General features: G+C 45.3%; 1 protein-coding gene across 1 annotated transcript in view; it reads left to right on the forward strand.

The window, feature by feature from the left end:
- cdh23 (cadherin-related 23) overlaps positions 1-17,430 on the forward strand; it is a 141,031-nt gene that overhangs the window by 60,464 nt on the left and 63,137 nt on the right. Inside the window, exons 9-11 of the mRNA XM_076019063.1 lie at positions 10,371-10,483; positions 12,919-13,107; positions 17,185-17,334. Of these exons, the coding sequence (XP_075875178.1) occupies positions 10,371-10,483; positions 12,919-13,107; positions 17,185-17,334 (452 nt within the window). The remainder of the gene's footprint in view (positions 1-10,370; positions 10,484-12,918; positions 13,108-17,184; positions 17,335-17,430) is intronic.

Below are 17,430 nucleotides of genomic sequence, written 5' to 3' on the forward strand. Positions count from 1 at the left end.
GATCACCAACGTCTCTTTTTCCCTGTTGCTATCTGCAACAAGACACCACCCCTCTCTGTTACACATGGAATTGTTCTCCATATTCTCATTAAGTTCACGGAGGCAAATAGTCATCATTCTGCGGGCCATGCACTGATGTACCATCCCAGAGGGTGTTTATCTTCCTCCGTAATCAATGTTTTTGGACTTGGTCTGTTGTGGACCCTGTAGGTGCACAACATTGATCTTTTCTGGTGGGAATAAACTCCAGTGAGAAGGTTCTGCAGCGGCAGCAGCAGCAGTGTGGACCGTCTCCTTTGAACTCTACATGCCCCCCCACCCCACCCCGCCCCGTCCTGCCCCGTCATGCCCATGGTCAGGATGGAAGGACACTGGTTCCCCCCATTATTGCCAGCTGGCTGATAAGAGCTGGCCCGCTTGATAAGCCTTGTGCTCCGCGGGAATTTTGGATGATAAAGAAATTCATTGTTTTGCCATCTGCTTAGTCACTGCCCGACCTCTCAGCTAAACGAAGGAATTGAGCCCCCACGCCTGTGTGTGTGTGTGTGCGCGTGCGTGCGCGCGCGTGTGTGTGTGTGTGTGCCGTGCATGCACACAGTGCCGGCATGCATACGGTCATGAATTATTTGCAAGTGTCTGCGCTTTCACGCATGTGTGCACGGCGCGCTGCCCGGCCAGCGCTGCCATTGAGCCCGGCGTAAACACTCCGCCACCGCTCGCTGCACACACCTACTCGGTCTTACTTACCATCTGCTGCCACGTGTTGTGTGTTGTGTTGCGTGCGCCCGCTTTGTTGCAAAGTCGAAGGGGGGTTGGGGGGTGAGCTAAGCTCTGGTGGAGAGGAGCATTAAAAAGACATTAATTAGGTGATGCGATTTATTCCCAGTCGCGGGGAAATCAAGAGTTATGGCGGCGGCGCTAAGCCCTTATGGAGATGAAGCCTGTAGGCTTGATAAAATCATTACAAGTTTGATAGATAATGAAAGTTGAAGGTTGATGCTGGGCCAGGTGATAAAGGTTGGGGGCGCATGTGCGTGCGCGCGCGCGCGCGCGTCTGTCTGTGCATGTCGTCCTGTACACGTGTAGCTGCGCACGTCTTGCGCGTCTGTCGGGGCTGAAGAGCTCCGCCGCCTCCGCCGCCGCCGCCGCCAGATGAGCTCGCACGCCGCGCACGCCGCCTCCCCGCCTCTCACCCCGAGTGTCCTCCGAGGGTGCGGGACTCACTCCTGCGGGACTCGTCTCATTAGTTCTGTAATTAAGATAAACGAGATTTTAATTGCTGCTGTGATTTATGCTAATGATAGTGGGATTTAAGACGAGGATTTCCTCTCTCTCTCTCTCCGCCAATCGGAGGGCAAATCTGGGATTGGATGTGTGTGGAGGAGATAGCATCGCAGTCGCTCCCTGTCACAGTTGTTAATGTTTATGATGTTCTGGATTTCAGGGGGGGGGGGGGGGCTGACTCAGATGGCAAATCCCCGATCCTCGGGGTCTGATCTATCCCTTATAAGACCTCTCACCTACTGGACTAATTATGCATCAGTCGCCTTAAATTAAGCCCACCGCTGCTGAACATTTGTGTTGGCCGTCTTATTTACTGTGCACACTGTGCTGGTGCAAAACGTTCAATTAAAGTAAGTAAGTAAAAACTTGCCAGCGCAATTGATAAAGTAGATAAGTTTTTATATTTAGTGGTTGCTCCCGCACGAGCAAGAAGCAAATGGCATGAATTTTTCTTACCTGTGTGTGAGACTTGTGTATACATTTAGTGTTTGAAGGATTAAAAAATGCCATGGAAACAATATACAGTCATTTTATTGTGTTAATCTGCTCGTCTGGTAATCATACCAGAATTGCCAGGTACGCCTTTATTTCCTGAAAGGGGTCTAAAATTGAATCACTGTGTGTGTGTGTGTGTGTGTGTGTGTGTGTGTGTGTGTGTGTGTGTGTGTGTGTGTGTGTGTGTGTGTGTGCGTGTGGGGGGGTGGGGGGGGGGGATGTGTGCATGCGTGCGTGGGGCCTATTTTATATAAAAATGTGTAGAGTGACTGACACACTGTTATTGACTGAACAAAAGCAATGAACATTCTCTGGCAGTATTCACTCCTGGTTATCCCCTGGTACTGCTAATGTGTTGGAAAATATTTGATATGTAATAAAAAAAACGGAATAAACTTAAACCGATCTGACACCCCACAGTTATTGGAGCTGAGTCAGTCCACTTCGACCACCGGCAATATAATATCAAGCGGTGCTTTTTAAACTTGCTCTTTGTCATATAAAATGGAGTTTGGGTCCATTTTCAATGTGATTTCTTTCACATCCGTGTGGGTAATTGTGCCACTGGGAAGAAAAGGGGGCCATTAAAAAAAAGAAAGAAAGAAAGAATTCACTCGCTGTTCAGGTTCAGGTGTCTCTTGAGCCACAGCAGAGCACAGCATCAAATATCAAGTGACTTATTTATGTTTTACCCTGACTTCAGACACTGTGAATGGCGGACAATTAATTAGATGCCATTCAGCATTTCTCACCTTATACTGCATACTTCATTTTATGTGCCCTTATTACATTTTTAAATAGACAGTAAAAAATAAATAAATAAATAAAATGGAATAACTACTCTTAACACACACACACACACACACACACACACACACACACACACACACACACACACACACACACCATTATACAGTTGATCACCAGCTTGATGCAAGCAAAACTGGTGACAATCGGGTGGGCGTCAAGTTAGATTTCCATTATCTAAGTTTTATTTAAATAAGCTTTCCTCTAACCAGGTGTGAAAAGTGTTTGGCCAGCAGTTCAGCAAAAAGAGTCAAAACGTCAGCTATTATTTACTCCGTTCTCTAGACTTGCAGATTTGCCAATCTGCCCGCGTTCTCACCCTACCAAGAGGTGCTAGCAGAGAGCGGCCGGGACTCGCTCTTAATGATATGGCTAGCAGCCCGGGGTGTCTGAGTGCTGCTGCCTCTCGGCCCTGAGAGGAGCTGCTGAGGTTGTTCAGGCATCTGATGGGCACGACACCCCTTCCCTTAGAGGTGTGCCGAGCACGAAAGGCTGCCTGTATGGATGAATGGGTAGATGATGGATGGATGGATGGATGGATGGATGGACGTTTAAAGAAATGCACCGGCGAAGAATGCAAAAACACAAACCCCTCGCACAAAGCGACATGATGTGAGATGCAAATCAAACCCAGAACAGTTAAACGGTTAAAGCGACATGCAAACACCCTGTGTTTAACCCAGAGGTCTTCATCTTTAGCTCTCTTAAAAAAAAAAAAAAACGAAGCTATCAGTAATTTCTATTACAGACCAAGAGCCCCCTCATCCCAGGAACGTCGCTGTCTGCCACGATAAGAGTTAAGTCCTCATGTAAAATTTGTGTTGCCTCTTCACTGCGCCGTAATGATAGTGTAGGCCAAGCGGTATTTAAAAAAAAAAGTGGGGAAAAAAATCAGCCTAGCGTCTCATAGAATGAAAGCCTTTCATATCAGCCCGTTGTTTATCTGCGCGTGCTTGTTTCCCTTTTGTCACAAGCAAGCACAACTAATCCCCATCTTAAGCCCTTTTTCCATCTCTGCGTTTTTCCTTTCCTTTTGGATGGTCCCCCCCCCCCCCCCGTTCTCATTTCTCCGCCCCTGCGTTGGGAAAACTGCGGACAAGAAACTGTCACGATGCCAGGCGGCCAACTCCTGAAATCTCCCAGTCTCTCCTCCGGCCACATTAAATCATAATTTCCGCACAACCCAGGCGGAATAATTTCCTAAATCGATAAAGAAAAGACACACGTGTATTTCACTGTTGAATTTGGACGGTATACGTTGATATCTGTGAACTGCCTCTGCAGAGTGACAGCTTCCGTGGCCTCTTGTCAGGGGGCAGCGTGCGAATCTGCCACTGCCCCAGGTAGGAGGGATGACCTTGTCTTGTTCGGTGGCAGCAAGGGGCGATGACCATTTGCGTCTCCGGGCCTCCGCCGAGCACGCGGGTCAGACAGCAGTGGACACACCATTTCCCGCCTGGACAGACTGATAAGTACTAAAGGAGATTATTCCTCCTCTATGCTTCAGTCCCGCTGCGCCCTGATGCTCCGATGTAATACTACAGAATTCCTATCGGCAGGCATGCTGTAATATGGAGAGGGCTAATACCTGTTATTCTGCCGGGAGCTCTTATTGTGAAGCGGCGTTAGCCCAGGATTTCTCCCGGTTTTCAATTAGCCGCTCCGAGGCTCTCCGCGGCCCGTCGCTACGTAATCTCTCAGAAGGAGGCGGATGGCCCGCGGAACTCCGATCGTAACACAATCTAAAGTCTTGCTTACTGTCACAGGGGTTATGTTCATAATCATATCCGCAGCTTACCGGGTTATGATACAGGTCTCACACAGCGGGTTTTCTTTGCTGGATACTTCCAATTTTATCATAGTTCAAAAATGTAATCCAATTTTTTTTTTTTTATCAACCTCAAAGTTAGTGCCACATACGATTAATTTCGATGAAATTATTTCAATTTCATGTTAAAGCACAATACTTCCACACTATTTTCACATTTTGAACAAAACTTTATATCCCTGGCACGTTCACTTTTCTTTCAAGTTTAATTTATAAATAAAGGTGCCGCTGCTGCCATCTTTGAGAAATGTCACACTTGGCTATTTACCTTCACAGAAGAACGTTTTCGAGATGTCACTCGTGCCTCCTGCGCCGAGGTCTTCCAGACAACTGTTGTTTTGTTCACACCGTTGAAACAGCTTCTGCGATGTCTGCCTGACTGCACAAACTATCAAAGGAGGGCAAAACCCTGAGTGCCGCACTCTGCTTTTCCATACTGACATTTTTTTTTTTTTTTTGTCCACCGAGATATCACATTTTCTTTTTTTACGTATTAGGTGAACATGGAAGACTTCACTGCGAGCTCAATGCTGTGTTAAAAAGAAAAGAAATGCGCTTTTAGCTGAAGTCACATAAAATCCATCAATAGATTTGAGTTTGATTATTTCACATGAGCTCTGAAGATGTTAGTTTATATATTATTATTAAATATTGTATATTTTATACCTGTGCGGTAGGAAGTATTCATAGAACTGTACTTTCCTTTTAGTTTTTATTAATGCACTATTCATGTCTGTTGCAGGCATGGGCAAACCAACTTTTTTTTTGAGTGATTTCAATAAAGAGCTAAATACTGTGGGCGCTTCTAAGACAGACATTTTGTCACAACATTTTCATTTGTTCATTTTCATTTGGCAGTAAAGCACATGTTAGACATCCCATGATATGTTTTTATATGAGGAGAGTCACCAAAACACTCCATCCATCTGCTCCTGCTGCAGCCCCCATCTTTCAAATTTGACAGCCCGTTGTGTCCCCACCAGTCCAAACGCTTGCCCCGCCCCTGGTCTATAGCGTAAGTAATTCTAGTCACTTATACTAAAACTCATGACTACGATCATTTCTTCGCAGTTAGCCACGCAAGTAACATTTTGTAGTCCTAACCTTAAGAGGAAAAAAATGCTTATTGAGGCCTTTTAAAGAGCGGGAAATCGGCGGCTCCTCAGCGACAACAGAAAGGCATCCGGCCACATATCCAAGCCGCAGCGAGCACGAGCCCACCTGGGCCACGCAGGATATTGCTTTCATCTGCTATGTATTGTCTTTGAATATTTGTCCTTGGATCTATTTTAAAGAAGAAGGGGGGGGGGGGAAACTTTTTTTTTTTTTTTTTTTATGAAACTAGTTCATTGAGCATTCATGAAATGCAGCTTGTCTGCCAATGGCTAGACACCCACAGGGTCATTATCATTCCACATCCCATACACCAAAACACATACATATGCGCTGGTAGCTGTCACGCAAGTAAGTGGCTGTGAGTCAGAGAGAGCGCGGCGTGTGACTCGAGTCTGCTCGCCGACGGCTTCATCTGGATTTCGGTGCGGCTGCGGTTCTGAAGACAATAACTAAAAAAGCTCGTCAACAACATGATTTCGCCCGGAGGCGTAATCCTTAAAAGTGACACTAATTTGTGTACATTTAGCAAAGTACACAAAATCTTCGCCCCGAGACTCGGCAGCGCTGGCCGCGTGCCACATCACATTACGAGAATGTTCCAGCGCCCCCATGGTGTTGTCACAAAACTAGAGGAAACAGTTGTCACTGGCTTAGTCATGGCGATTACACTCGGAGAACTCCTGTTTTGGCTGCCCTCAATAGCTCATCGCTCGCAGAGGGTCCTTGTCATCGTTGCTCGTCACATGTCTGATTGAACCCGCCGCCGTCCTGGCCTCCTCCGTTCTCTCGCCGCACAATAGCCACGCATATGTTTTCCATTTTGGGATCGTTTTTTTTTTTTTTTTTCTTTTGTGCAGGAACGCGGCGTACCTCCAGTTTCCCATTCCTCTCTCTGCAGGTAGAGCGCTTTCAGTTTAGGTGGAGGAAAGAATGTCAATGAGAGAGCTAGCTGCTCTCGGTAAACGAGCCTCCAGCTGCATTGTTTGCAGCACAAGGATTCAAATGTGTTTGTCAATAGATATTATGCAATCGGCCGCGCCATGCTCGGCTGATGCTGGAATTATTCAAAGAGGCGAATTAATTTGCCGTACTTCTGTTTTTTGACCAGCCGTCAGCCACTACAAGGAGGAATGGCTGTTTGTGTTTGCATGTATGCTCTTAAGGATTTTTGTTTGTGTGTATGAGAGAGCGTGAGAGCGAGCCCGTGCGTGCGTGCGTGCGTGCGTGCGTGCGTGTGTGTGTGTGTGTGTGTGTGTGTGTGTGTGTGTGTGTGTGTGTGTGTGTGTGTGTGTGTGTGTGCGCGCGCGCGCAGCCGAACTAGACAAAAATCACGGCACGGTTTCTCATTTTCCAGTCCAGTACTGTCAGTAATGTGAGGGCATGGCTAATCCCCCAAAGTCTCGCATCATGGAATCAAAGCCACACACACACACACACACACACACACACACACACACACACACACACACACACACACACACACGTGACTGACTGAGCACAAACACACGCCGCACAAACACTGCCACAAAACATGATTATGAAGTGCCAGTGAGCGCACGCCTCTATTAGAGCTCAATCTGTGCACGTGTGTGTGCGTGTGTGTGTGTGCGTGTGTGTGTGTGTGTGTGTGTGTGTGTGTGTGTGTGTGTGTGTGTTTGCGTGCAGCCGTTTCCACCCCCCCCCGGGGGCCTAATCACAGAGTCCTAGCAGATCACTGGACAAGACTTTCTGTCAGCAATTACATTATGATTATATTTTCTTCGCAGCGGGAGCTGGGAGTCGTTCTGTGCAATTTCACTCTGTTTCCCTCAGTGAAGCTCGACTCACAGCAGGGCCGAGGTCCAAGGCCGTTCTCTGGTACCTGAAGCACTTTGTCTCGTACCACAGGTCTTGATGCCCAATTCCCATTTGGTGCTTATGTCAGATTTTTTTATTTATTCCACCCCCCCTCCCCCGCCCCCCAAGCTCAGCTCGCATCTGCTACACTTAATTACATGCACTTGTCAGATGTGCGACGTCTGCATTTACGCCCGTTTAGACTTCGCTTACACATGACTCTGCCCACATGTGGGAACCGTAATGTGATTACCAACCAGTAAATGGAAATACGCCAACGACAGATGTAAAACAACAAAATTTGGGATTTTAGAATTAAAGCTTCCAAAGTGTTTTTATGCAGAACAATTTGGAATTTTTATGTCGTGGTGGAAGAAAGTGAGCTCTTGTGAAACGCCTTTTTACACGCAGTGGGGCTGCGAATGTTGAATGACTGATCAGTCTACTTTGAAATCAGGTCAGTTTATTTCCACATATTTTCTTGCTTAGATATTTAAAATATGTAGTTTCCTTCCTAACAAGGAGAAAATGGAAAATGGAAACCAGAACGTGTGTGTGCATGTCAAGATTCCTCAGTCTCCCAGTTAAATTCTGCATCATATTTTCAGGTGCACTGCACATTGAAGTTCTTTGTGGCATATATCGTGTGTCACTCATCCGACATCCATTCACGTCACAGTGACAAATTAACGAAGATGCATCTGATGGCTGTGCTGATTTCTTGAGGCCTTTTCCATCGTCAGGGTTTCTATTGTGTTGCATTTGAACAAAGCGGCGGTAATGGTTTGAGATTCCTGTTATTAGCGGGAATTTCGTCCTCCGTGGGCCTCTCTCCATTTCGCCACCGTCTGGACTCAATCCTGGACAATTACCCGAGGGTTCTCATCTCTCCACTGACCCTCCGCCTCCCCTGAGCGACCCCACCGCGCTCTCTCTTCTGCGGCTCTCCCTCCTTCTATTCCGGTCTTGGTGTGGGGCAATAATAGAGCAGCGACCACGAAGTAGGGAACACAGTTATGGGTTAATCTGTTGACCTCAGCCATTGTACAGTGTGGACTTACCATCTGACCATGTCTCTCAGGAGTGGAGCCCTTAGCTATAGTATTACTATAAACTATAAGGTCTGGAAGTGAGCAATTCTCAATCTTTTTGCAGCGCAGATTAAGATCCATTGTGAACCTAAATGAAGACAAATGCATAGACAAATGACAAATGTGTCTGTGTTAACTTTTTTCTGTGCAAGTGCAGCTGCTGAATATTTTTGATGGATTTGTTGCCATCCACTCCGATTTGGAACAGCCTCTTTGATTGACGTGAGGGGAAACTTGTCAGTGAATTTAAGTCAATTCTCAATTCAGTGCAGCTTTATTTTTGTAGTGCAGTGCAGTATCGTAAGAACAGTTATCTCAGAGCAGTTTACCTGTGGAGCAGGTCCAGACTATGCTCTTACTATATAGCCAGTTGTCCCCACTGAGAGCAAACGGCGACAGTGGAAACTGCCTTCAGGCAGAAAACTTGAGCAGACATCCTCTGACTGTGAAATCAAGTGGTCATCCAGAACAAGGCCAGGGCCAGAACATGAAAAGAGGCCTGGTGGTTTGTTTTGGCTATGTGATATTGTGTTTCTTTAGTATTGTTTAAATAAAGTTTTTACTTAGGTTTTTTTTTTGTTTTGTTTTTTTAACTCTTTTTATCTAGAAAAAACCCTGTTATCCAATGCACAGTGAAGCCTGGATGCGGTTATCTTGTGCGCATTTTTGTTAGGTAATTAAAAGTGATTCAGATCTACATATGTTGGCACAACTGAGCATTGTAAACATGTATATTAACTGCCCCCAAACTAGAGATTGCAGTTGAAAGTGTTTGGCAGATGTGAAAGACGTCATTGGGCTACGGGGGCATAGGGGAATAATGGCAGACAACATGCGAGGGCGAACAGGTGCATTTTAGTCCGGTTGTCTCCATCTGCTGGGTATAATTAGCCATCAACAAGCGCAAGGTGCCCAGGAGACGGACACTTGGAGAGGGTAAAAGAAAGAGAGGCAACATTAATGAGAGGGAGAGAGCAATTTGAAAAGGAAGTGAGGGAGTGAGAAAATATAAGAGAGGGACTCAGGTGGGTCTCAGTCTAATTTTTGAACCTGAGGGACCAAAGTGAAAACAGAGAGCACCAGACACCCGACTTTTTAATGAGAACAGTTTGCCGTTTTGTATTATTATTATTATTATTATTGTTATGTTTATTATATTTGAAAATGAAGGAGCTTGAGTGTAATGTGCCACCCAAGAATGCAAATCATCAGCCTGTGTAATGTGACATTGTGAGTGCGGTCAGATTTTTTTGTATGCATACTGAACTTTGGTCCGTTTGCATAAATTGTCAAAACTGCAAATCTTTTTCGTATCTGTCCAAGCGATACTGCATTGCAACTGTACTCAGCACCTCTGTAAATGCTTTGAAGTATTTTTTTTTTACTATCTAAAAAGTGTGTGAAACAAGTGTTTTTGTTGAATTTCGTTCCACTAATCAATTTCAACAAAGCCAAATCCTCAATTCCTCAAAGAAAAAGAAAATGTTGGAAAAAATGCTGCGTAAATGTCACCCATGTGCCTTTTGACTCTGCCACTTGTGCTTATTCTGCGAAACAGAAATGCTGAGAATGAGCTTGAATTGATGAATAATGAATCCTGCACAATGTGAGCATTAATTGGTTAGAACCCTGGACAAAGGAGGCGAAAGTACATAATACAATGTAATGTAAAACACAGCAGGGCATCTCAGTTCTACATCTGGTGGGCCAGCTGGAAGCTGGGAGGTAAAAAAATAAAAAATAAAAATACATTTATACTGCAATGATATTGGGAAGATAATTGTAGAAATGTGGTTTCCACACCACTTCCCTGGAATTCTGTAGAATTATCCTCAACAGTAGTTGCATTTGCCCCTCTGCGTGTCTCATCTTCATCTCTCTCTCATCATCCATCCATCCATCCATCCATCCAGGGAACACCAACAGCGTCTTTGCCCTGGACTACATCAGCGGATCGCTGACTGTGAACGGGCAGCTGGATCGAGAAAACCCGCTCTACTCGGGAGGATTCACCCTCACCGTCAAGGTGAGTTGCTAAATATCTGACAGTTGTTTCACCGCTGTACTGTTATTAAAAGTCCAGTGCGTGAAATTTTTAAGGACGCCCGCCTGGTAGCGTTGAGGGCACGGTCAGGTTAGCTTCCTTGAAAAATGGCAGCAAGATGGCAGCTAACTAGGAGCTAGATAGAGCCTTGCACTATGTATATTCGTATACACATGAAAAAACATTCTAAAGGTGGGAAAACCAAATTACTTTTATTGTACTGTATACACTTTTATGGATGTATTTACGGGCAGTATGTTCAGCTTTTAACCAAGACAAAAATCCTAACTCAAGCCGAATTCTTCCAACTCGACCTTTAAGTCAAATGTTGTGCCCGGGTGTGATATACCTTTACAAAGAGCTGCTAAGAGCAGCGCCTTGCCCTGGCCACTAGGATGTGTTGAGTAAATACACACCACTATAATTAGGAACGATTTCAGAGTCAATAAGCTACTTAAGTCTGACTGAACGCTCGTCCTTTATTATTACCACTTGTGTTTGCTGTGGTCTTGGTCAATACGCTTTCAGGCTGACGTGACCCTGACGAATGAAAGTACCTTTATTTAAACTTGTGCGTGGAAAGCAGTCGGGTTCGGCGGCTCTATGATAATGCCCCCTTCAGAGGCTTGTTTCACACGGGCTCTCGCTGCCACAGAGGACGTGGAGGGACAGCGGAGGGCAAGATAAAGGAGCGGGGTTTGGATCCCTTGATGCCGACGGCGCCTCTGTCTCTCCTTCCCTTTTAATTCTCCTCCTTTTTGAAGTGCAGCACAGTCTGTGAGTGGCCCCCCCACTGTGCCTCACTTGTCTTTCCGGACGGCTGCCGTGCCCTCTCGCCACACCTTCCCCGCTCGTCCACTCCTACACTCCTCCAGCCATTTCCTCCCCTGTGCTAGCGTAGATCCTGCGGCTCCCACAGGGCATGAGAGGATGCGTGAAATGGCTTTTCCATCGCTCTTCAAAGTGGAAGAATTTGTAATCAAAAACTTTTTTTTTTTTATTTATTTTTTTTTTTTTTGCGCCATCCAGTACCACCATCACATGGTACACTTTGATGACGAGCCAGGGCAATGCGGTTTCACAATTAAAGTGCAATTAATGGAATTTTAAGGCCCTGGAACAGCTGAAGACATTGTTCCAAAATAAGGGGTCGTTTTCCTGCGTGAAATATGGCCAATTTGATTCTGACCAAGCGAACCACGCCAAGATCATCCAGCCTGGTCTCAGCTAGCTTTCAGTCAAACCCTGCAGCCGTGCAACCGACCCAGCAGCTTGAGAAAAGTGACTCAACAGGCGCCAAAGGATCAGTATGGTTAATCCAATCTCATTTACCTCAATGCATTGTCACCATGCGTGTGAGACATTTCACTTCCCCACTGCACCATGCAGGTTAAACCATGAGGGCGTGTGCTTTGGCATACTTAAAATGCGTGCATTTTGAATGCAACACAAACCTAACAGAACCAATAGAACCCAAGAAAATAGGGGTCTGAACAAATCCTCTGTTTTGGGACCAGTCAGAAAGCGCCCTGAGAGCACCGGCTCACTTGGCTGCTCCTCATGTTATCTGGCTGACAGTACTGTTATTATACAGTTTTGTTGTTTGTTTGTTTTAGGTTTCGTACAAAAGAGCTCCTTGGCGCACACAATTCGGCCTCAGCTTATCTGTTTAATTGAAATCAATAATTACTTTGGAGAAAAGAAAATAAGCGAAAGTGCTGAAAATGAAAAAGTGTCGCCCTCCCCCCCCCCCCAAAAAAATGTATTTATAAGATATAGATTTTTTTTCTCCCCCATCTAAATTTTCTCCCCCCTCTGTGCGCCTTTGCTTTCTTAGGTATCTGCTATCGATTGCGGTGTGCAAAAGTAATACAACTAATTTCTCAACTTCAGCCGGCTTAGATAGTGCTGAGCGTGTGGAGGTAGAGGTCAAGCGATTCCTTGGCAGCGGCACAACAGAGGCTGCGTGCTTTGATTTCCCACAGACAAGCATTGTTGATCCTCCACTGCTGATTATTGCCCTTGACACCCCTCCATCAATAAAACACTATGGCTAAAGCTAAAAATTACATGCGTCCCAATACAAGCATTACAGCACTTCCTGCATCCACTTTATTCCTAAGCCTCCAGAAAGTGAGACACTCTTGAGTTGTCCCTCGAGTGCAGCTCCTGTGATTCCCAAAGTTCTTTCTGTGTATATTAGTTAACACATGCTGCCTTGGTCCTCACTCTCAGCCTAATTTCTATCGTCGTCTTGAGCCTTTCTCCACCTTTTTGATCCAAGAGATCACCAGGTGATAAACACCTGTCTGTGAGCTGACGGCTCAGCTCTCGAATGGATTTTCCCTGCATCTCATCCCTCTCTGTACACCTCTCCACACATCTCCCCATCACTCTCTTCTTGCTCTCTCGCTCAGGCCACTGAGCTGAAAGAGGACCGCAGTCCATCTGATGCCACGGTGATGACCACATTTACCATCCTGCTAATCGACAGGAATGACAACGCCCCAAAGTTTAACAGTTCCGAGTACCGGGTCCGCATCACGGAGCTGGCCCAGGTGGGATTCGCCCTTCCCCTCTTCATCCAGGCTGAAGACAAGGACGAGGTGGGTGAAGCTGATCCTGTAGAAAAAAAAAACAAAACAAAGCAGAATCATTCCAAACAACACAAAAGGTCTGACAGCATATTGATCGGAAAACATTGTATGTATCGTAAAAATCGCAGGATTTCACAAAGACATATAAAGCATTACAGAGACAGAAAAAGAAAATCTTACCACATATTGGTTTTTAATGGTGTCACCATATCAATTTCACTATATTGATATTTTCCAATTTCTATCAAAATATGAAATATGCTAATGTCAGTATTTCAATGTTTTTGCCAATAAACAAAAGGAAATGTGAGTCTGAATGTTGATTTTTCTGCTCTGTTTGCTTTTAAGGTTTCCTTCAGTGTCACAATGGGTGTTGAAACGATCCCGCTTTAGTGCCAGAGAGAGGGACGTGCACATTTTCTCATGCAGCACAACACCTTTTAGTTGCCCAGGACCCGGGAATGCTAATTAATGTTCAGCGGTGTGATTCACATGTAGAACAGAATCAGTTGTTGCACACAGGGTTGTTTTGAACAAAGTAGCTGTTATCGCCGAGTCCAATCAAGGCCTCAAAGCCCAAGATGGATCAGGCTGCCTTTAGAAGTCTGTGTGAAACTGCACCTCTTGATGATGTTTATTTCTTAAGGGCAAATCTGTCACATAAAACAAAAAAAAACAGAGGATTAAATATTTTAAGTTTGTGTTTCCTTTAAAAGCCGTCTTTACGATTAATTCAGCAGCTAGCGTATGTGTGTGCGTGCGCGTGCCCGTGCGTGCAGTGCCCCACACTGCATCCGCCATTTCCCATTAGCTGTCAAGCGGCCGGTGACAAACCGTGACACACATTTAGATAATGACACACAAACACAGAGCTCAAACTGTTTGAGGCTTCACACCTGCCCTGCCCCTCAGCCCTTTTCTCTCTCTCTCTCTCTCAGTCTCTCCCTTTCCTTTTCCCTCTCCCACGGTCACATGTGCGAATGCTCCCTCACACCGCCGCATTGGACTCGACTACAATTTAATTTGCTCTGGAAGAGATGGGATGGAGCATCAAATTATACCTAACGAGGAAAATCAATCACCCGGGGTGCAGATAAGCTGAAAGCTAGTCAACTCTGATTGATTCAGGCAGAGCAGCCGCCAGGGTGGAATTTGACAGATAACTGCAAGTCAAGTGGTTGGAGGAAGAGGGGAGTGGGATGAGGAGAGGAGAGGAGAGGAGAGGAGAGGAACAGTGGTAGGAGCGAAAGACACTTTCAGTGGAGCAAAAAATAAACAGGGGTTCTAATTAATTGTTGGAGCAAGAAAAAAAATGGGGGATGGCAGCCAAGAAAATGTGCACTTTTAAAGAAGAAAGGAATATTTAGCAGCATTTCTGTTTGTTCATTACATGGGTGGCTTGTTGCGGGGGTAAGCCATGAAACGCTGTGTACAAGTGTGTGTGGTAAGAACCAGCTACCTGGGGAAAAAAAACGGGAGTTGCCTTCGGAGGTTGACGCCAAACAGTTTATCGCTAGCAAAAATTAAATACGGCAGCTTTGATGTGCAGCAGTTTTCAGCAATCTTGAAGTCTGAGTCTGACTCACCAAATTATGTTAGAGTAAGAAACACGCACCTAGAAACCTGGAATCCATTCACTGCCACATGGCTCTGAATTCATTCTCATCCAGAAGAACAGATCACTATGATAACTAGAGAACTACGTTTGTGTTTGAATGTGTGCTGCAGACAAATCTTCACCCTGAAGTGTTGGATTATGATCCAGGATTATTTTACACAGCAGTGGGATTGTGGACATCTCAAGACGTTCGAAAACCTTCAACCTCAGACCCGATATATTGCAAGCTAGTCATAATTACCCCAATGGGATAGACTGACACACTGGGGCTGGGTTTAGTTGTTGCAGAAACAGAAACTCCAAACAGAAGCTCTTGCGCTGTTACCAACTGGCTTCGTTGGCAGTGTGTTTTCATTGTGACTGATTGATCCTGTCCAGCTATAAGCTTTACCTTTTTTTCTTTTTCTTTTTTTTTAACCAGATAATAAAACTGTTTGTCTGGCATGTCAGATTGCAGCAGAAGCAGGGCTTGATTTTTTTAAAATTTTAATTATCATTATTGTTATTATTGCTGTACGCGTGAGACACACATTTATTTAAGCTTCACCAAACTTGAGCCTCAATATTAGCTTTTTCAAGTGCAAGGAATTACAGGCAGATTTTTTTCTTTCGGCGCAGAGAAGGCGGTAGTTAGTGTCGCTCTCACCGTCACCTCCTTCATATCCTCTTCTGCTCAGTTAACATTTCTAAAAAAAAAAACACACACACAACAAAAAAAACTTTGCCTCCTGGAACTTGTCACTAAACTTCGTGGCAGTTTCGCCTGACAGGATGGTTTTATTGGGGGGCTTGGAAAAAGGCAGGAGCAAATGGACGGGCAATTACGTTTATGGGCAGTTTGAGGTGACATCCCTGCATATTGGATAGTCTTTTAAATAGGAGTCATCAGCCACAATGGTCCTTCCTGAGATGAAAACAAAAACAAGGGGGCTATTTTAACCGCCAGCATAATGCCAATCGCCCAGCGCGACCATCTCCTTCGTTCCTCCTCGCTGACATGATTGGCCTCCCTGAAGCTTTATCTGCTCGGACGGATCGGAGGGGTCTGGCGACGCTTTCTCTTTTCAAGACAGCAGCTCCTGTGAGATGTGACGTAATCGCCTGTATGAATTTAATCCTGATTCGTTTGAGCATTTGGAGGTGCAGAGAAGATAAAATGAGTTTACCAGTTTAACTTCCAAAAATGTACTATTGTAAACCTTGCTAAAAATATATATATTCAAATCAAGTAATGTGACCACTCACTAATTTTAAATAAGTTATACATTCTCAGATGTATTATTCGGTTTTTGAATATTTAATATTTTTTTAATTATTCCAATAACTGATGGCACGATAAATAACCATTCTCTTTGAAGCATTTAAAATTGGGCGTGGCATAATTATCTGGCCATAATCATCAGCCGACCGAGTCAAATTGAGAAGGAACCTGGTCACACATAACAGGTTGGTTATAAATAAGAAAATTAGTTGCAATTAGTTGTAGTTGGTAAAAGAAAAGACTCTTTCTGAAGAATTGTGTTGTATTAAAAACCAGCCTGTTGTCTCCGGTTAACCGCGTTGAGTTGATGGTGCATACTGATGGTGTTTATTCTAATGGGACAATGCAATCCTGGCAGCTCTGTTCTGCGCACTTTGTAATTTCTTTAGTTGACCGTGCAGGTGCACAATGATCCAGGTGACGTGAAATTAAAGATTGAGCCACCTGTCGCACAGTGTGTGTAAAGGCGTCAGAAAGACATTTCCTCACTATGGAGATGCCTCAACCCATCTTCCTCACAATCGTATTAACGTGTTCTGTCCATTAGAAGGATGTCATTTAACGCTTTGCTTTCAGCCATTCCGCGCAGTGTAGTGAACTAACCTCTGACACGTGCATCTGTTCTGTTTGGTGTTTTGGCATAGTGGTCAGAAAAACCCTCTGCCTCCTAAGCACAGCGTTAACAGTAGATCAAACACAAAACATTGTGGTACGCTTTATAACCAGAGATTTATTAAGCGCTGATTTTGCACCGTAGCCAATCTCAGACCTTTTGGCGCTGACATCCGATGACATCTCAAACCGCAGTGAATACACAGAGCAGCGGAGCTAATGACGGACGAACGTCCTGTGTCTTGGCGCGAGAGAGAGTTTCTGGAAACACTTTGTGTGAACTGAGAAGAACGAGCGAAAGCGGCTCCCCTGCTGACACATCTAAAGCGTCTTGATCAGCACCATGAAAGAAGGCTTCCTTATCTGCCGCATCCCATCACACAACTGGGCAAGTGCACGCACGGCAGTAGGCAGTACGGTGGAAATTCAACTCAAATTAGGTTCTCTCGGCTGTGTAGTATGACATTTGCCTCGGCGTATTTAACAAACAGGCGACGGTTGTATCTGCCTTCTCATTCATCGCCGCTGCATCAAACCGCTGACGCTGCCTCTCCGTTTGTGTCCGTCGCCTCTCTCTGCTGTCCTGCCGTCGCAGGGCGTGAACAGCATGTTCCAGGTCTTTCTGACGGGAAACAATTCAGAGTACTTCACCATGTCCCCCACGGCGGTACAGGGGCGCGCTGACATCAGAATGAGGGTGGCCATGCCTCTAGACTACGAGCACATCCGCAGATACAGCTTCTCGGTAAGTTCTCGCCTTATGACAGCCCCTGCCCGCCGAGCACCTACGCGTCACTTTTACTCCATTTCCGTCAGCACGCGTGCGGCATGGGAGGGGCAC

This window comes from Nelusetta ayraudi, unplaced genomic scaffold (genome assembly GCF_046127955.1).
Source record: "Nelusetta ayraudi isolate G7.1 ecotype Tasmania unplaced genomic scaffold, CSIRO-AGI_Nayr_v1 ptg000008l, whole genome shotgun sequence".
Taxonomy (NCBI): Eukaryota; Metazoa; Chordata; class Actinopteri; order Tetraodontiformes; family Monacanthidae; genus Nelusetta; species Nelusetta ayraudi.